Source organism: Sinocyclocheilus anshuiensis, unplaced genomic scaffold, assembly GCF_001515605.1.
Source record: "Sinocyclocheilus anshuiensis isolate Anshui unplaced genomic scaffold, SAMN03320099.WGS_v1.1 scaffold522, whole genome shotgun sequence".
Classification (NCBI taxonomy): Eukaryota; Metazoa; Chordata; class Actinopteri; order Cypriniformes; family Cyprinidae; genus Sinocyclocheilus; species Sinocyclocheilus anshuiensis.
Genome location: NW_015544185.1, coordinates 1,847,294 through 1,867,973, shown reverse-complemented (window position 1 = coordinate 1,867,973; position 20,680 = coordinate 1,847,294). Strand labels below are relative to the sequence as shown.

The 20,680-nt window shown below is 35.7% G+C and overlaps 3 protein-coding genes across 4 annotated transcripts in view; 2 read left to right on the top strand and 1 right to left on the bottom strand.

The window, feature by feature from the left end:
- ripor3 (RIPOR family member 3) overlaps window positions 1–13,598 on the top strand; it is a 31,253-nt gene extending 17,655 nt beyond the window's left edge. The window contains exons 12-23 of the mRNA XM_016496827.1: window positions 4,566–4,695; window positions 5,144–5,356; window positions 6,200–6,589; window positions 6,774–6,919; window positions 7,770–7,971; window positions 8,063–8,192; window positions 8,439–8,594; window positions 9,803–9,961; window positions 10,162–10,364; window positions 11,258–11,341; window positions 12,768–12,858; window positions 13,236–13,598. Coding sequence (XP_016352313.1) covers window positions 4,566–4,695; window positions 5,144–5,356; window positions 6,200–6,589; window positions 6,774–6,919; window positions 7,770–7,971; window positions 8,063–8,192; window positions 8,439–8,594; window positions 9,803–9,961; window positions 10,162–10,364; window positions 11,258–11,341; window positions 12,768–12,858; window positions 13,236–13,333 — 2,002 coding nt within the window. The 3' untranslated portion in view covers window positions 13,334–13,598. The remainder of the gene's footprint in view (window positions 1–4,565; window positions 4,696–5,143; window positions 5,357–6,199; window positions 6,590–6,773; window positions 6,920–7,769; window positions 7,972–8,062; window positions 8,193–8,438; window positions 8,595–9,802; window positions 9,962–10,161; window positions 10,365–11,257; window positions 11,342–12,767; window positions 12,859–13,235) is intronic.
- Window positions 13,599–15,263: 1,665 nt separating this feature from the next.
- On the bottom strand, window positions 15,264–17,468 carry LOC107696478 (bladder cancer-associated protein). Its single transcript, XM_016496826.1, has 2 exons — window positions 17,371–17,468; window positions 15,264–16,078 (listed from the first exon to the last, which is right to left on the bottom strand). The coding sequence occupies exon 2, from the start codon at window positions 15,958–15,960 to the stop codon at window positions 15,697–15,699; it is 264 nt and encodes an 87-aa protein (XP_016352312.1). The 5' UTR covers window positions 15,961–16,078; window positions 17,371–17,468; the 3' UTR covers window positions 15,264–15,696.
- Window positions 17,469–18,525: 1,057 nt separating this feature from the next.
- LOC107696433 (transmembrane protein 74B-like) overlaps window positions 18,526–20,680 on the top strand; it is a 3,639-nt gene continuing 1,484 nt past the window's right edge. For both annotated transcript variants that reach the window (XM_016496753.1, XM_016496751.1), the window contains exon 1: window positions 18,526–18,692. The gene's annotated coding sequence lies outside the window, so the exon portion shown is untranslated. The remainder of the gene's footprint in view (window positions 18,693–20,680) is intronic.

Genomic DNA, 20,680 nt, shown 5'->3' with positions numbered 1-20,680 from the left:
AATAACTCATAGGCAGCTATTATCCAATTTATGGCATGCATTACATTTCTATTGCTCATATTATACTATATATTGCACATATTCATACTATATAAATTTAAGAATGTAACTCATTGGCAGAGTCAGTTAATTGACATCACCTGGTAGATGGCTAAACAAAATTGAAACAAAGTGGTTAATATTCAAAATTCAATAGATTAAATTGAAAGAGGCACCTGAACCATTTCTTTAGACCAGAGTATCATAGATAGTTTGATATGTACTCTTTTTACATGTTTCAGTCACCAACCACCGAGAACATTCTAGCAACCACCAAAACACCATAGCAACCATTAAAAATACCATGACAACCATAAATCAACACTCTAGCAACCACCAAAACCCCCAGCAACCACATAGCAACATTCTAGCAACTACCAAAAACTCCAGCAACCACATAGGAACACCCTAGCAACCACATAGAGACATTCTAGCAACCACCAAAAACCCCAGCAACCACATAGCAATATTTTAGCAACAACATAGCAACCACCAGAAATATATCCACATAGCAAAGCAACAGTCTAGCAACCACCAAGAACACACTAGCAACCATATAGCAACAACATAGCAACATTCTAGCAGCCACCAAAAACCCCAGCAACCACATAGCAATATTTTAGCAACAACATAGCAACCACCAGAAATATATCCACATAGCAAAGCAACAGTCTAGCAACCACCAAGAACACACTAGCAACCATATAGCAACAACATAGCAACATTCTAGCAGCCACCAAAAACCCCAGCAACCACATAGCAATATTTTAGCAACAACATAGCAACCACCAGAAATATATCCACATAGCAAAGCAACAGTCTAGCAACCACCAAGAACACACTAGCAACCATATAGCAACAACATAGCAACATTCTAGCAGCCACCAAAAACCCCAGCAACCACATAGCAACACTCTAGCAACCACCAAAAACCCCAGAAACCGCATAGCAACATTCTAACAACCACCAAAAAACACAGCAACCACATAGGAACACTCTAGCAACCACCAAGAACATTCTAGCAACCACCAAAACACCATAGCAACCATTAAAAATACCATGACAACCATAAATCAACACTCTAGCAACCACCAAAACCCCCAGCAACCACATAGCAACATTCTAGCAACTACCAAAAACTCCAGCAACCACATAGGAACACCCTAGCAACCACATAGCGACATTCTAGCAACAACATAGCAACACTCTAGCAACCACCAAAAACCCCAGCAACCGCATAGCAACATTCTAACAACCAGCAAAAAACACAGCAACCACATAGGAACACTCTAGCAACCACCGAGAACATTCTAGCAATCACCAAAACAACATAGCAACCATTAAAAATACCATGACAACCATAAATCAACACTCTAGCAACTACCGGCAACATTCCAGCAACCGCATAGCAACACTGTTACAACCACATAGCAATATTCTAGCTACAACATGGCAACAACTAGAAATATCATCATAATTATTATCATTTCCCTCAAAAACTCTAGTCTAGCCAACAACATCTGCAGAATCTGAAAGGTTTTCTGAAATGTCCTGCAGGTAACAGAGGTCAAGGGGTTGAGCTCTATTCTGGTCGGCATGGTAACATTCAGGAGTGCAGATTTTTTCACAGCACGGCCGCAGATGATGGTTGTGGACATTACAGAACTGGGAACCATCAAGCTACAGCTAGAGGTGGTTTGGAAGTAAGTGAACGTGTGGAGTTTACGAGACAAACTTTTTAAAGTGCTAAAAGTGCTGTGAAATACTTGAAAGTGATTGACAGGGCACCTTAAGACTTTATTGACTTTATTTAATGTCAGTGACACCAAACTCAACTTTTACACACATCTTGTACACTCCTGTATGAAACTTCACTGCAAAAACTGGGTTCAGAATTTCTTTTACATTAACAGTTAATACTTTTATATAGCAAGGATGCATTAAATTGATTGAAAGTAACAGTAAATACTTTTACATTCATACAAACTACTTCTTTTTCAAATAAATGTTGTTAATTTGAACTTTCTATTCATCAAAGAATCCTGAAAAAATGTATCATGGTTTCCACAGAAATATTAAGCAGCATAACTGTGTTCAACATTGTTAATAATAATAAATGTTTCTTGCGCATTAATTCAGCATATTAGAATGATTTCTGAAGGATCATGTGACACTGAAGACTGGAGTAATGATGCTGAAAATTCAGCTTTGCATCACAGGAATAAATTACATTTTAAAATGTATTAACATAAAAAACAGTTCTTTCAAAATGTAATAATATTTCACAATATTATAAATTTTTACTGTATTTTTGATCAAATAAATGCAGCCTTAGTGAGCATAAGAGACTTCTTTCAAAAACATTTGAAAATTTTTTTACCAACCCAAAACTTTTGGATGGTAGTTCAATGTATCTTATTTGTAGAACCACGAAGGAGATTTGAGGGCTTCATAGGGCAAGATTTTCAGCAAATAATAACTTCACTAGGAGTTATTCTGACTTCTGAAGAACTGGAATATAGCGCAAATGCGGACTGCTTTTATGGTCCTAACATTTTTTTCATGTAACCAAGTAGATATGACACTTATCTCACATACAAACACACCCCCTGTAAGTGCGGCTCTGCTATCGGCTAACACACACCAGCTGTGGAAGACCAGCTGACTGCAGAGAGAAGGATAAATAATCCATCCCTCTGCCCCCTCCCTCTCACACACACACTGATCCAATTACACTGCTCTTTACACAGTCCAGGTGGAAAAGATTTTTCATAGCCTCTTTTTTACAGCGTCACTAAAATAAACATCTTACAGCATTGTTCAGCATCTCCACGCTCTGCTGTGACCGTGTGTGTGTGTTAGTTCACAGCCGTCACCTCATTTCCTCTGGTTCTGCTTAGTCTCTGTTAGCAGTGTCACTCCTCATAAAGCAGTGATGACAAACACGCACTGCCACTCAACACATCATGTGCAATCAGAACCTGAGTGAGTTTTTTTCATGCCATCTCTCTCTTCTTTATTGAGTAAAACAGTAAATGTCAGCAAGTATATGTCAAGTCAAGTCACCTTTATTTATATAGCGCTTTTAACAATACAGATTGTGTCAAAGCAACTGAACAGCATTAATTAGGAAAATAGTGTGTCAATAATGCAAAATGACAATAGTAAACACAAATTTTTCAGTTAAAGACAGTTCATCATTGAATTCAGTGATGTCAACATCCAGCTCAGTTTAAATAGTATCTTTGCAATCAAGTCAACGGTATCGCTGGAAATGAAGTGTCCCCAACTAAGCAAGCCAGAGGCGACAGCGGCAAGGAACCAAAACTCCATCGGTGACAGAATGGAGAAAAAACCTTGGGATGGGTAAAAAATTTAAAAAAAAAAAAAAAAACATGCTTTAGAAAAAACAGAAAACCATGTGAATGCTGTTTCATGTTGACTTGAGATAACAACAATCTTAATTTAGCATGCAAATAAATGCAGAAAAAAAGGACAATCACTAGTTAGTTTGAATTTTAGATTACAATAAAGGTTAGATTTTGTGTTAAACATTTTGACAAAGTTAATAGGAAATTATTAAATATTAATGTATAACATTTACAAATAACAGATAATAAAAAAATGAATAATTCATTAAATTAGTTTCTTATGCTCACCCAAACTGCATTCATTGAATAAATACAGTAAACCAGCAATATTATAACTGCAATCTAAAATAACTGTTTTCTATTTGAATATATTTTAAAATGTAAGAAACTTCCTGTGATGTAAAGCTGAATTTTCAGCATCATTACTCCAGTCTTCAGTGTCACATGATCCTTCAGAAATCATTCTAATATGCTTATTTGCCGCTCAAAATTTTTTTTTATTATAATCAATGTTAAAAACTGTGTCCCTCTTTCACGATTCTTTGATTAATGGAAAAAAAAAGCATTTATTTGAAAAATACTTTTTTTTGTAACATTGTAAATGTATTTACTGTCACTTTTGATCAACTTATTGCATCCTTGCTAATTCTTTGCTGAATAAAACTAATTTCTTAAAACAACATCATTTTTTTGTTTTTGATCGCAAGCTTAAAAATATAACTTAAAAACATAACTTGAAAGTCATTTTGAGCATTGGGTGGTAGATTACTGTGTGGTAAAAGTAAGTATAGGAGACTTAGGGACACTCAGAATTATGCTCAGGGTTAGGACGGAGTGGGATTATGGGTAAGGTTATTTTTAAAGTTTAAGGGTGGGGTTATGTGTTGGGCTATGGTTAAGGTGGGAGGTGATGTTACACCTACAATTGTGACAATATACGGGTAACAACTAGCAAGATCTGTAGTTATCTCTAAGCACAATATATATTCCAGTTTAAATCCAAACACCAATATATATTTAATCCTTAGACACTAGTCTTCTGCTTTGTGTTTACTGTCTGTGTCTTTTCATAAAATTGTTATTTTGCACATGTAAGCGGACTGGAGTCCATTTTCCCCTCACAGTTTCTTGTTCCTTCACTTTTTCTTCCTTTAGTCCATTTGATAGCTCTGAGGTGAGGCCTCTCACAGCGTCCACCAGCCGCCAGTCCATCCACAGCAGAAAGGGATCTGTATATAGCTGGACGCCTCCCAACACACCCAGTTTCACTGAGAAATACTTTCTAGTGAGTTTGTGACCTACATCCATCCACACAGACTCCCAGCATGACCACTCACAATGATTTGAAGGTGAAGTGTGTAATTTCCGATGCTAAAATACATTCTCCTATCCTGGTTTGTGCAGAGACAACTATAAGTGAAGCCGGTTGTGAGATTTTATCTGTGCTTTAGGATTGTTACGTGACAGATTGTACGATGTGACCCCAGTGAGATCTTGAGTAAAAGCCAACACAGACTGTGACAAAAGATGATTCAGGAAAATCGTTCTGTCATCCTCATTATGACGCACAAAGTTGAAATGGTGCCACACAAACCCAAACAAGATTTGTGCTGATGTTGGCAAGGTTTTTGAGCGTCTGGAGTCTGGTGTCATTGAGCAAAAAGAAGCTAGTGAGGCAGAAATTACCCACTTAAATGTCATTTCATGATGTCATCTGTCCTTTTATGCTGTAGTCGATGATGCGTCAGATACAGGATGCAGATGGCTCTTTCTTCATTGGCTCATGTGAATCAAGGGGCGTGTCTTTACTCAGCTACCTGGCTGACTCCACCCAGGCACTTAGTCCTCCTGCCTATGAGAAGACAAGCGACCCACCAACCACACACCACTCTGTTCTAGACACTAAGTTACAGGATGACAATCTACCGAAGACACACACAGAAGATGTATGAAACTGATTGTGTTAATATAAACAATTTTTTGCTTAAGTGGGATTTTTTAAATAGAAATATTATAAATGTAAATATATATTTCAAAATATGTAAATGCATGATAATGTGCTGACTTTTTTTGTTTTCATTATAAATATTTTTTGTTGAGCACGCTGGTTGAGAGTTTTTCCAGTGATGATAGTGCTTTTGTTTTTTATTAAAAGCAATAAACAGTTTTATAGTAAAAAATATAGGGGGGGGGGTGGAGATTATACATTTTATTTTATGGAATTTATTTATTTTTTGTAGTTAAACATCATCCTATTTTAATATATTTTAAGAAACCACCAATTAACTTACCTTTTTTTGGTTTATGTGAGATTTTTAAAAACATTTAAAATAATAATAATAATTCTAATAATAATAATAACAATGATTTATTTGTTCTGAATAATGTTATATTTTAAGAAACCATCAGTTAAGAGTATTTTGCTTAATGTGGGATTTAAAAAAATATATAAATATTTTAAATCTAAAAAGTTTTGAAGTGCATAATAATAATAAATGTATTTTTTTTATATATTCTTTTATATATAATTAATAGCAATAACCACTTTAATAATACAATTAAAATAATATATATTAAATTATTTATGATGTATTTATTTTGAGTGAACGGTTATATTAATTTAAAATGTAAAATTTAATTATTTTTTAAATTACATTTTAATTTAAAATTTTAAGAAAACATCTGTTAAGATTTTACTTTTTTTTTCAAAAATATAAAGTTGCAAAAAAAAATTCAAAAATCACTTAAAATTGCTGGCATATTTAATTTCTTTCCATTCATAACCCTAGGCTGAGGAGAGTGTGGAATGGCCATCAGAGACCGACACAGCCTCCCCCAGTCCTGCAGGCAGCAAGCGAGACTCCATATTCCTCTTCCACCGCTACAGCACGCCTGACATCCTCAAGCAAAATGGGGATGTGACCCCCAGCACAGGTGAAAGAGACGCACAAGAGACGGCCCTGGATGAGGCTCCTGAAGAGGAGACCTCATTCAAGCAGGGAATTGAAGACAGATTCCTGGTGAAGGACAGAAAAGTGGGCAGAGCTGAGAAGAGAGCCGTGGCTAAGAGAGTTAATTCATTGCTAGAGGATCTGAATACAGAGCTGGAGGACATGAGCAACGTAGAGACATTAAAGAAATTAGACCTGCAGATACGCCAAATGAACAAGGTCTTGAAGGTTAGATTCTTATTTCTTTTCATTTAATTTTTTGGAAAATTTATATTGACCTGAACATGTTTTCATGAGATTCACCTTACAATGTGACGGAGTTGCTCAGTTTTTCTCTATGGATTGTTGATAAATGTTTGTTTGCTGTTGTTTAATTGACTTCACTCTTCGTTCGCATATTTCCTGATGTTAGAAGGACCTCAACCCTCCACAGATGCCCTCATCTCAGACACTAGCAGTAGAGGAAGAGGAAGTGCTGGGCAGTTTCGACTTCCTCTCTGCAGATTGTAATGAAGATGAAATATCAGATATGGGCAGCATCAGACTTGGGTACACTGGGTAAGTCAACTAATTTTTAGCTGGTGTGTCTGAGTGAATCCCTCAAAGAAATGTCAAAAAATCAAGAGAAAAAAGAAATACATAAATATATATATTGAAAACTTGCTTATAAATAAAATATAGTAATATAATCTCTCCAGTAGTACTATAAACTTTTTGGTACCATAATCTAATTTTTCTCATTACAGAGCTGAGAACTAAGGGTGGGGAATGGTCCTAAAAATAGGCTTAATTTTTTTGGAAGATATATAATTTCTAGATTTGTTTGCTAGTTTAAACTTTTTTTGTGTGTTTTTGGGAGGTTAAATAAGTCCATTAGTATAAAAAAAAGATTTTTTGTATTTAGCTTTGATCTGATGATTTGGACTGATGAATGCAAGTCTGTGTTCATGCAAAGTCACTCAATCTAACAAAAGGCAAGTTGCTGGACTAACATATTAAATGAAGGCTTAAAGTGCCATCTTGTGGATGAAGTGGAGGAATGCATGAAATGTACACATTCATTTATTTGTCAGGTCAAGGTCCGATGCCTCTCCATATTATTATAATATATTTAGCAATCTGATATTTAAACAATACATGATGTTTAATTGCCTTTACATGGATATGATATTGCACAATATTTTTGGCATATAAAAATATAAATGTATAACATGGATGGTTAAAGTTCAATTCAGGTTAAAGTTTAAGATTTAAAAATAATGATATTGAAATATTTATAGTATTCATTATTATAGTAAAATTATTTAAGATATATGTATGTATCTCTTAATTAAATTATTTTAAGTTTCATATTTCATAAATAAACTTCAGAATAAAGGAAGTTTTCTTTCTTTTTTTTTCTCCCTAGGATCGGTTCATTCAACGAGAACACCCTGAAAAGCATGCATCTGTTATCTCAGGATAAGACCTCTCCATCCTCAAAAGACACGGGTGAAGGGCTGGTCAGACACAGAGGAGATGGTGCAGTCAAGCCGTCACTCAGCACAGGGGTCTACAGTCTGGATCAAGCTCTTGAAACCCACCTCAATGTCTGCACAGTGCTGCTGAGGGTGATGAATCAGTCTAACCAAATCATCAGACAGTTAGCAACATATATTGTTACTTTGTGTCTGCATAAGTTCACATTCTGTCTCCTTCCAGGCTCTGAAGTGTTCTGACTCTGATCTTGTACACAAAGACATCATGGAGGAGCTCTTGTGGCAAGTCCACATGCTGGAAAAAATCGGCGATTTGTCACAGAGGATGATAGAGGAGATCTCAGTAACAGAGTGTAAGTTTCTGATCCTAGATCCTAATAATTGAGATTTATAGATTTCCTGCAAACGCAAACTTTTAAAATGACAGAGTTTATGATTTATTATAACAGATTTTCTTTCCCATACTGTTTAAGGGTAACACTAGAATATGCAATTATGTGCGGTGACTGTTACTTTATACTGTCAGTGGTCACGGGCTCTTTCCTGTGTCAGTGTGAAGCGCTGTAGGTGCATTAGTCATGTGTGTGGATGTGTCTCAGTGTTTGCCAGAGCTCCTAAGTGGATTGAAGTATTTTGGAAGGGGTGTTGTGAGAGTGACTCGCCTTTCTGTTGCTCCACGGATCAGTTTCTCAGGACACTGCGCAAACATTACATCCACAAAGTCAAAGCCAAACAGCCAGGCCATGCTGATGAAGGTCAGACGCTGTTCTGTTCTGTTCTGTTCTAATGCTTCCTAAAAACTGAATCCACAAACTACTGAAATAATGTGTCCAAGGCAGAATGGAATAGAATAAAAAAAAAAAAACATTTTACTATATATTTTTCTTCCTCGATGATTTCATTCACAAACTACTTAAATATTAATGTTTTAATTTCTGCAGGACATTTCTATTCTATTCTGTTCTGTTCTACTCGTTGCTCAGAATTTATTTCCCTACAAATAGTCTTTAAATAATTGTCTTTAAATAATCTAATAAGCTTTGTATGATAAATGTCTATTCTATTTGAATTTTATATTTTCAAACAACTAAAATCCATCCATTTGTAAATAAATATCTAATAATATCTTATTATGTATAGAATAATGGTATATAATTTTATATTATAATTTACTTTATGATGATTATTATTAGTAGTAGTAGTAGCATGTTTTTGGACGGATATTTCTATTATAGTCATTTTTGCTTAGAATTGGTGTCTCTTTAAAAATAATACTTAATTGTCTTTGAAATAATCTAATAATCATTGTGTAATATAATAAATGTTTATTATATTTGTCCTTTAGGATCAATAATTAAATTTCAAACAACTAAAATCCATTAGTTTATCAATAAATATCTAATAATATTTAATATATAAAATAATTGTATTTAATTTTATATTTTACTATATTATTCTATTTTTAATTACAATATTATTATGATTAGATTGTATTTTTAAGGATATTTATATTCTATTCATTGTTAATCAGAGTTATTTTCTCTTTGAAATAATAATTGCCTTTGAAATAGTTTAATAAGCTTTGCATTCAAAAATAAATGTCTATTTTATTCTTCAAAAAGCCAAAATTTGTAAATAAATATTGAATATTTTTCTGTATAAAATAATTGTATGTATTACATTTTATTCTTATTCTGTGTTCCTTCGAAATGTAATTATTAAACTAAAAACAAATAATGTTTAAAGAATAAATCTCTTCTATTCAGTGTTGCTTCAGAATTTTTCTCAGACTACAGCAATAATTGTACTGTTTGTAAAATAATATATATATCTTGTGTTGTGTTCTATTTTATTGTTCTTTTATAATGTTATTCTCACACTACTGGGATAATTTACTTGCAAAAAGCATAAAGGTTTGTCTTCTCTTTCTGATTCGTGATGAGTGTTTTCTTTTGTCCTGCAGTTTTCAGTCAGTTGCTGCATCAGGTGAAGTGCAGCTGTATGATGGTATCTGTGACTCAGTGCACTACAGACCGAGTGACTGTGTTTCAGCTGTTAGTCTACCTCAACAGATGCAGTATCACTGACTTTGGGGAGCACATCTCTCTCCTCTCTAAAGAAGGTAACAGCACAGAGTGTTCACAGACACAACTCATTTTAGGATGCAAACATCAGAGAAACTAGTCTGACATTGATTTTCTTTATCGGTTCACTGTGAGTTTACTGCTTTCAGCATCAATCAATCACCCTCAAGGATTCTTCCCAACAGATCTCATTAAGAGACTTCCCTCTGTGTTTCTCCCTCGAATCGGTTTGCTGCAGTGTATCTGATAGCCAGTCTGGAGAGTCCCAAGAGGAGGCGAGCTCTGAAAAAGCTGAAAGGCAAGCGCATCTCTGAGCTGCAGCCGACGGGACGCACCCTCCAGCTCCTGGCCAAGCTACAGACAGACACCAATCACAAGGTGGCTTCAGCGGCCACGTCCTGCCTCAGCAGGGCCTCGCGATCCAAATCCTTCAGGGCAAAGGTAAAAAGGGCCTACCTAACTTGCCATCAAACACAAATGCTTCTCATACCGAACAATTAAAGGGATAGTCTAACCAAAATTCAGTCAGCATTTAAAGGAATAGTTCACCCAAAAATAAACATTTCCTGAAAATGTACTCACCCTCAGGCCAATCAAGATGTAGATGAGTTTGATTCTTCATCAGAACAGGTTTGGAGAAATGTTGAATCACATCACTTGCTCACCAATGGTTCCTCTGCAGTGAATGGGTGCCGTCAGAATGAGAGTCCAGACAGCTGATAAAAACATCACAATAATCCACAAGTATTCCACACCACTCCAGACCATCAGTTAATGTCTTGTGAAGCCAAAAGCTGCACGTTTGTACTATTGCTTCTGGCAAAAATATCAGTCCATAATCCATAATAATGCTTACTCTAGTGAAAAAGTCCATCTCCTGTCAAAAAATGTCTTAATGATAGATTTGTTTCTCATAAACACACAGCTTTTCATTTAACAAGACGTTTTGATTTGGAGTTTGATGGAGTCGTGTGGATTACTTGTAGATTATTGTGATGTTTTTCTCAGCTGTTTGGACTCATTCTGACGGCACCCATTCACTGCAGAGGATCCATTGGTAAGCATCTTGGATGGCCTGAGGGTGAGTCAATTTTCTTTCTTTTTTTTGGTGAACTTTTCCTTTAATCAAAAGAAAATATTTTGTAGAATGTTGCTAACCAAGACCTTTTGATTCCCATTTAAACCACAACTAGCTTCATTTTGTGAAAGGCTTTGGTTTTCACAAAGCTATCTTTCTTTTTGTTATCTAACATAAACACATTTAAGCGTTTTTAAGCATGGCTTAAGTGAGCTGCACTTGCTGTGTGTGATGTAGTTGTGTGGGTGTTTTATAGGCAGTGGTTCACTATACAGATCTGCTGAGAAACAGCAACATGCATGTGCGGCATGAGGCCTGTCTGGCTCTGAAATGTCTGAAGGTAAGTTCTGCCATCAAACAACAAATTGTTCAGTCAGAATGGGTTTATATTGACCTTTTACTGCTGTTGATATTTATGATGCGATCAAAAGTGACAGTAAAGACATATAATGTTATAATCTTGCAAAAGATTTCTATTTTAAAGGGGTCATATGATGCGATTTCAAGTTTTCTTTTCTCTTTGGAGTGTTACAAGCTGTTCGTGAATAGAATAGATAAGATCCCTAAAGTTGCAAAGACTAAAGTCTCAAACCCAAAGAGATATTCTTTATGAAAGTTAAGACTCGTCCACGCCCTCCTAAAACACCTCGTTTAAACACGCCCCCACATGTCTACGTCACGGAATATTTGCATAACGCCACCCAAATGTTCATGCAAAGAAAGAAGGCGTAACTTTGATTCTCGCTGTAGTATTGTTACCGCCGCCACCATGTGGTGGAGACGCTGTGTGAAAGCGAAACTACTTTGTTTGGCCTTCCAAAAGAGGACACAACTAGAAATCAGTGGTTAAGTTGTATTTACAACACTGTTCCAGAACAGTTCAAAATAAATATTTGTGTGTGTGCAACGCATTTTACGGAGGACGAGAACTGTTTCCTGGGAGAGTGGCCTACAATGCCGGTGTTCTGACAAATAATGCTGACTCACAGCCTGTTAGTATGTTTTCATATTTAAAGAATTTGCCAATGACGATTCAAACACGAGTTTTGAGCAGTGTAGAGTAGCGCTTGTTGTTTGTCATTTCTCCGATCACAAATGCAGACATGGTTTTATGTTTACGCTGCTCGAGACACAACGCAACGCTTAAAAAGACAGTATAAGTCATTATAATCTGTAATTATGTCCCCACTGGATGCTACAAATGACTTGTTTATAATGGGTTTTAATGTTTTTGTCACGTCGCTCCGGCCGGGACAAGGCATCACAATATGGTGAGGGGCGTAACATTTCCGTCACACGCTTGAGGCATTCGGCCAATCACAACGCACTGGATAGCTGGCCAATCAGAGCACACCTCTCTTCAGACCGATGAGCTTTATAAAAATCGATGCGTTTCAGAAAGGCGGGGCATAGAGGAGAAACAATAATGTAATTGTAACAATTTTTGAACCTTAAACCACATAAACACATTTCATTACACCAAATACACAAAATAATGTTCTTTTTTAGCAACGTCATATGACCCCTTTAAATAAATGCTGTTCGTTTGAACTTTCTATTCATCAATGGATCCTGGAAAAATATTGATCTGTTTCCTTAAAAATATGAAGCAGCACAACTGTTTTCCACATTAATAATAATCAGAAATGTTTCTTGAGCAGCAAATCAGCATATTAGAATGATTTCTGAAGGGTCATTTGACACTGAAGACTGGAGTAATGATGCTGAAAATTCAGCTTTGATGAAGTGGTTTTGTGGTTTCTTAGGCCTCAGAGAGTGCAGAGCAGGTGGCTGAACTGTGGCGCTCCACAGATGAAGACCTGAGGAACGCTGCACGGGAGACTGTACTGTCCTTTGGTACGTGACCCTTAAGCTGTGACTACTGCATCTGTGTCATGTGCTGCTTTTGTCCCTATATGGGCTGTGTCTGAATCCAAAGACAGCTACCTTAACCGATGGTTTCTTTGATTGAGGCATTTCAGACCATCTTCCAAAGCACCATATCACATCTCATAATCTAGAACAAATTCAAGTTTCAGAAATCACAAAGCAAATATTTAATATTCTATTATAATTTGAATAAAAGTCATAAGCATTTCAATTGGTATCATTAATGTTCACTCAGGTGCCTATCTTCTTTTAAATTGCATGTAATTTGTCCTCGTCCTACATACAGTACTCCTTGTGAAGTACAGAGGTGCCGGTCACAGCTGTTTTACATTGTTCTTTCTTAGGTAAGAAAGGTCACATGGCATTCCAGCGTATGGACCAGATCTATGAGCTACAGGACGCGGCTTACAAGAACCTGGAAACAGAAATCACAATCTTATAAGAAGACCACAAACCCAATCTGTTACCTGATTGGATGGTGCTGGGAGACTGGAAGGTTTTGGTTGAACACATTTCATCTGTGTGTACACATTTTGCCAAGTATTTAATATGCAGTTATATTATTTTATATTTTCTTTTATATAATTTTAACTTTTCATTTTAAGTGAAATATTTATGAATAAACTGTCTTCTATATTTCTTATGTATCAAAATGAGTAAACGTGAAATATATTGACAGTAAATGTAAATAAGAGAACTCGGACTTGTTCATTAAAAGCATTAAAGCAACCCAAAATCAAATGATTCATTCACACACAGCTCTAAATAACCACATCCTACAATTTGGACAAGTTTATAAAAACAAATTGTAACACGTTACAGTAAGATTTCATTTGTTAACATTAACAGGAACTAACAATGAAATACTTCTAAAGCATATATTAATCTTAATGGTAATTTCAACATTTACTAATACATTATTAAAATCAAAAGTTGTATGTGTTAATATTATTTAATGGGCCTGACAATGAACAGATGTATTTTTATTAACTAAAATTAACAACGATTAGTAAATACTGGAACAAATGTATTGCTCATTGTTAGTTAATGCATTAATAATGGGACCTTGCTTTAAAATGTTACCAAATGGTCTTCTATATTCCCATGCAATCCATTGCATGGCCAGTTTTTCATCATACTGTACCAGAATGTGTTGCATTATTTTATAATAATATTTTACGTTAATCTTACTGCATGATGCAAATGAAACATTTTTCGGACTTTTTCATGGCAATTAAACACATTTGCTGTTACTGTAATATAATTATAAAAAATACTTTCTTAGAGAATTTGTTAATTCATTTAATTTCCAGAATATTTTGATATTTTTAAAGCCATGTGAGCACCAAAGATTTTCATGGCAAGAACAGAATAGTTTAAAATTCACTGTAAAAAAATATTGTACATTTTTAAGTTAAAGCAGCACTATGTAACTTTTGGCGCTCTAGCGGTAAATAAACAGAACTGCACACATCCCGCGGAAGAACATTCCAACCGGAGCTACTTCTCTAAGTTTATGTCTATGGCGATTCACGCAGGTATGTGTTACTCCGCAGCGGTGACTTCCCGACCAGGCTACAATAGTCCAAATATGAGTACTTGCTATAAGTGTACCGTAGTGATTCGGAATAAGACAAAAACGCGGTTTGGAAGATGAATTCATGATGTACTCGCTCATTATATACAATTTGCAAATTTTGAACACAGAAAAAGTTACATAGTGCTGCTTTAAAAGACTGTAAAAACGCCATGTTAAAAACCTGTAAATTGGTTAATGGTAAGTTTCTTAACTACATGCAGTGAAAAATCTAACAAGACATTTTATTTAAAATACTATTCAATTGAAATGTACAGTTGTAGTGAAAATGTATAAAATCATTTTATAATTTAGAGTGAAAAATAAATGTAATTTCCATCTATAAAACGTAAAATAGTTTTTTTTATTTTTATACCTTATTTTTTAACCATAAATTTCACTTTTTTTGTTTTTGTTTACAGTGTATAACAAAAATGATTAAATTCTAAACAAACAATCCATTTCAATGTGATATTTGTCAGAAATTTTTAAACATCTGCTTTTAAAAACATCTGTTAAAGAATATTATGAATAAAATGTTTGCCTAGTGAGCCGGTCTGTCTAGTGAAACGGCTTTCATGAGACTCACCCTGCTAATGAAAAGCACTACTGGTTGTTGTATTTGCTTAACCACCAATTCCCTCCAAAAATGCATGTTTATTTGGCACAGAATGGATCTGCAAGGAAAAAACAATGGGTAAAATCATGATTGATCCACACAGCTGTTCTGAAGTTGTTTATAGCATCACACTGTCAAACAGCAGATGATATTTCGCATGTACACACACACAGCTGCTCGATTTTGATCATTAGAAACTTTATTGAATTAAAAGTGGAGACAGCATTTGAGCTAACTCAGCAGTGTAGAAGCACGCCTTCAGCTCAATTTACGTGACAAAATTCATCTGGCGTCTATCCGCTTAACACTTGGACTCATACTGATTATTGACATGAACAAAAACCCAAAATCGCAATATACAAACACGCACACATTATCATCTACCCCTTTGGAAAAATTCAGCATCCAGAAATGAAAGAATGTGCACCGAACACAGCGAGAATGGAACCCATGCAAGCTTCACACGCCCCTGCGCTGCGGCGAGGAGATTCAAATCAGGGTTTGTTAGGGGTTACAGCGGAGAGCGGTTGTCAACGTGGGTATAAAGAACCGAAACTTCCCAGCAGCTCTTGTATTCACAGTCCGGGTTTGTCCGTGCGGAAACCCGAGTCTAGGTGCCCACAATGTTGGGGTCGTGTGCTGAGTCCGGCAGTGGAGAATCATGGCAGTGGTACAGAAAGCAGTTTCCCCAGCAGCTGTAGCAGATGAGAAACAATGCTGCCAGGAAGACTAAGGCACAAATGGTACACGGCTTCCTCTCCAACAGGAAGCTGAGCAGGTAGAAGCCCATGAACATGGAGTGGTTGAACCACAGGGCCGGATTTAAGGGTTTGGGGATCAGGAGGACCGGGAGTAACCACTGGAGGCAGTACATGCTCTCTGTATGTTGGGCCGCCTAGTATGAGCTCAGATGTCCGACGTGACGCTACACAATCACAAATCCCTTGTGTATCTGCGAGGGATTAGACAGGCGTCCAAATACCAGGCAAGGCCTTTGGAAAAGGAGAGAGAAAAATGAAACCATTTAATACGCACAATTCCTAGCTTGACTTACACCACCGTATAAGGCACCGAAGTCAAAGCATGTGTGCATTTTAAGATATTGTGCTATTTTTAGTTGCTGGCCTTGAATTCTACATGACAACAGGATAACTTCAACCTACAATACATGAAAGCACCATTTTTTAAGTCATATTTGACTAGTTAAACACTCAATTTCAATAAATGTTTCATAAGAGGAAGATTTAATAGACATTAATCTGATACTGGAACTTTTAGGCTATTTTAATAACTTTAATAATTTTATATTTTAATCAACCATGCTTAGTGGTGTTAAAGTATATAAAAAACATACAGATTTCTAATTTTCTAAGATTTTCTAAGAAAATAATAAAATGTCCCCTTTTTGACTGGCATTTCTTACTCCGTTTATATTAATAATAGTCAACAAACCACAAATAAAGGTAAAAATTTGGTAATGTGTGACAATTAATTATGGACATGGCCAATATTTCAGCTTGTGTTTAGATTGTTTTTACACTGCACACCTCTAAACATTTTAAATGTATGCTAAATAGTGCGAATCTAGCCTAAATATTCCTTGCTTATTAATCGGACTATTCAACATTTAGGCTACGTTTTTTTTATAACCTTGCCTACATTTAAAACGTGTATAGGTGTGCATACTATAAAAAAAAATAGTAAAACATTTAGATATCTAATAAAAACTGTCGGTTTTAGGAAAATAATAAAGTTTCCCCATTTAGACTGACACTGCGTAGTGCGTACACGGCTCACACAAATGATCGAGAATAAACAACAAATGAGAAAGAACTTCAGTACTTAGTTTGACATTACAATTAAGAACATTTTCAATATTTCTGATTGTGGTTCGATTTTTTTTTAGTACTTGCACACCCCTAAACATTTTAAATGTATGCTGAATTTCCCTATTTACACTGACGTCCCTTAACGTTACATTGTATACACGAATGATCGACAACAAACAACAAAAGAGATAGAAATCTAGCAATAAGTGTGACATTATAAATAATTATGGACATTCTACTTTTCAGCTTGTGTTTTTTTTTAATTAAGACATGAACAATAAAAACATTGTGATGTTAGCGTGTTGGCTAACCGGATATCTAGCATGCGTTAGCACGTGGCTATGTGTTAGCACGAAAATAAACCTTCCGATCACATGTATGAAAACATATGATCGTGGCAGTCTCAAATAAGCTAGCTTTAAAGCTCAAAAAGACAGAAATAATCACGTTCAGACCTGCCATTCTTTAAATTCAATCCTGATCTCGCATATAAGCCGTCGCCATTGAATTCTTCAGGTGATTGCGTAGATTTGTGGAACTCTAAGGACCCAACCGACGACGACCCGTGTCCCGCAGATGCCTGATTAAAATTCATGTACTGTTAATTAATTTGCGAAAGATGTAAATGATCAAAGATTAATGTTTAGTCATACAATTATTCCTCAATTTGTTTATTGCATATGTGCACTGCCTTTCATCAAAGTATTGTGCTGGTATCATGGTACTGGTATTGGATTGTATGCATGTACTGTGTTATTTACATGGTTCTCCATTTCCATTTATGTGTAAAATGTTAGTTTTTACGACCAAAATTTCCATGTTACTTTTTATATCAGCCTTGCCCACCAGATCCATTTAGCATACTACTACTAAACTGAATGGTGTTTGTCAGTAATGTAGTTGTACTTAATGCAATTGCAAGGTTGAAAGAAAGAAAAGTGTGTATCTTTGGTAAGAATGCATAGTATTTCTAATGTGTTTTGCTTACATACCCATACTGACATTTATGCCCTTGGTCCACCACCTGGTTTTTAGTGCTTAAGGAGACTGTTTGTTCTTCCCACACCATTCAAACTGATGGGCACTAATTAGAAAAGCTTTAAGAAATTTAATAGGCTACTTGTATTTGTAAAAGTTACATACAACTGAAATATTATTATTTATCTGCCCGGATAGCAGATGAAGCATAGGCATTATCTCCCTATGGCACACTCTTGGTAACATCAATGTCAAGGTACAAGGAGGAAAAGCAGTGCAATTATTATTTTGTTGGAAAGATGGATGAACAGACAGCAGTCTTTTCTGAACCAATTAATAAATAATACACAGTTCATGTTTAAACTCCAGCACTAGATTTCAATAGATTCTAATAATTCTCATGCATGATTATATAATTGAATTAATAAATTAACAAACAGAATAAAAACACCAACAGCCCTGAAAGCATGTAAAATCAAATTCCAATATTCCAATGTTTAATATTTAATTAAAATTTACGCACAATACAAACACCACTGAAGCTGATCTAATGCATACTAAATGTGCACTTCATAACTAACCCATACATAAACAACGCAATGTGTGCTTCGACAGCAGTGGGCTGTGGTATTGATGATGAATAATCGGATGTGTTGTTGCATTCGCGTTTAATTCTGAAAAATTATAGCGTTTCCATCGCGCATGGCTAAATCTCTCCTCGAGATCTCCGTGGAAAAGGTCTTTCTGACTGCAGCATCCCGCCGTTACTATGATATCTGTGGAGCGATCGCGCCTGAAGGTAAGCTTGCCTTCTCGTACCAATAACATTAACCAAGCGAAAAACATACTAGCGGGCGCTTAATGGTGCGTGACGCGCTACATTTGTATTTTAATTACGCTGGTTGTTAAATATTCAAAGAAAAACATAAAACGCATGAGGTGTCACAAGGTCAGATTTGAAACTATAAACGCACATAACGCGCAAATGTGAGCTTGCACGGATAAAGTCGATACGTTGCCTAGTTCTTATCGTTCTTATGAAATGCGGTTTTACGCGTAGGGTGAAGTCAGGTAAAACGGGCCACTCTCTGGTAAATCATATCGGAGGGGCATAAAGATGTCTCTGCACATCGTCCAGATTGTTGTTTGTGTGTTATGGGCTCTTTTATCAGTATTCGTTACAAATATGGCACGAAAAAGCCCAAGAGCTATTGAAATGTCAGATGTCTTCATCTGTTGTCAACACTGCAGATGCACATGTGTTCAGGTAAAACGGGCCAGATAATCTGTACAATCATCATTTTGAACAAAGAAAGAAATGCTGTTGTAATTTATAGCAATTTATCATTTTATTTATGTCATGGCATTACAAGAAATGTTCAAATGTGCGTGGCGGGAGGCTTGAGAGAGGTTACACATCTGGGCTTGTGAGCTTTAAATTGTCATTTTGAACGTATAAAAGTTGAAATTGACCTGTAAACGCTTGGTTTGTAGGCGTCTACATGACAAGTGAAAAATACGTGCTCTAGCGCGTGTAATCTAGGTTTATCATTATATAAAGGCTTGAACGCATTGTTTAATGCATATATTTGTAAGAAAATAAAATAATAAATCCACTCCGCCCATTTATTTAGTTTTTGACGTATTATTTGGAGGAGGTTTAGGGAGGCGGGCGTGGAAACCATTTAAATTTAAATTTGAGAAAATGTCAAATGTTCAGGTCTTATAGGCTATACATAAATTGTTTATGATACATTACTTTTGGATCTCCAGTAGGTTTTTAAAATATATATAAAAATATGACCGTATAGTTGATCAATTTACCCACCATAACTTAATAACTTAACATGTTAAGTATTATTGTGACAGCTGTTTAAAATAGTTTGCAGTGATTGGATGTTAATTACATTCAGTGATATTATTTAATACATTAATGAAACTACTAGATCAATAACATTAGAAAGTTCAGCTAGAACCATCATTATGCTGCTAATGGGACATTTGAATCCTTTAATGTAAACACACATAAAATCCTGTAAGATCATTAAAATATCCAAGCCAAGCACTTACAGAACACTTACTGCAGGGACAATCCCCTGGAGCTACTTGGGCTTATATCCCTCACTCAAGGGCACAATGTGTAGATGGTGACTGCTCTTGCATTGGCCTCTGCAGAATCTAACCTGTAAAGCTCAAGTTTTATTTGACCACAGTGCCACACCTCCCAACTTTGACATGTTTCCAAAGAGAAAAAGGCTCCAAATTGAATGTCAAACCATAAGCAATGTGAATGCCTACTTCTGTTGTTACTACACAGGCTTTTGGTTTGGATGTAACAATACCAATTTGATAACTTCTGTCTTGGTCTGAAGATAACCTGTAGCGAATCAGCTCAAAGGGGAAATATGAATAATTAGGTTCTATCATAAGCCTGCATAAAACAGTATACAATATAAAATACAATATACAAGGACAGTAACAACATACACAATGACCTGAAGGATATGCGTGTTCATTCAAAGAAAGGTTTTCCTATGAATTAATTCGAGAAGAGTCAATTTTTACTGTGCATTGTGTATTTCCTATGGAAAATGTAGTGAAAGAGAGAACTCTCAACATGCCATTAGGTCGTAAAGTGTATCTGGTCTAGCAAAAGGTGCCGTGGTTGCCATGGTGACCAGGGGCCTGGTATCGTTCGCAGACATCCTCGCACCCAGTATGTTTATTGGGTGAGGGGTCTGTGACTATTTGTTAATCTAATGAATAACTGATTTGTTAAATCTAATG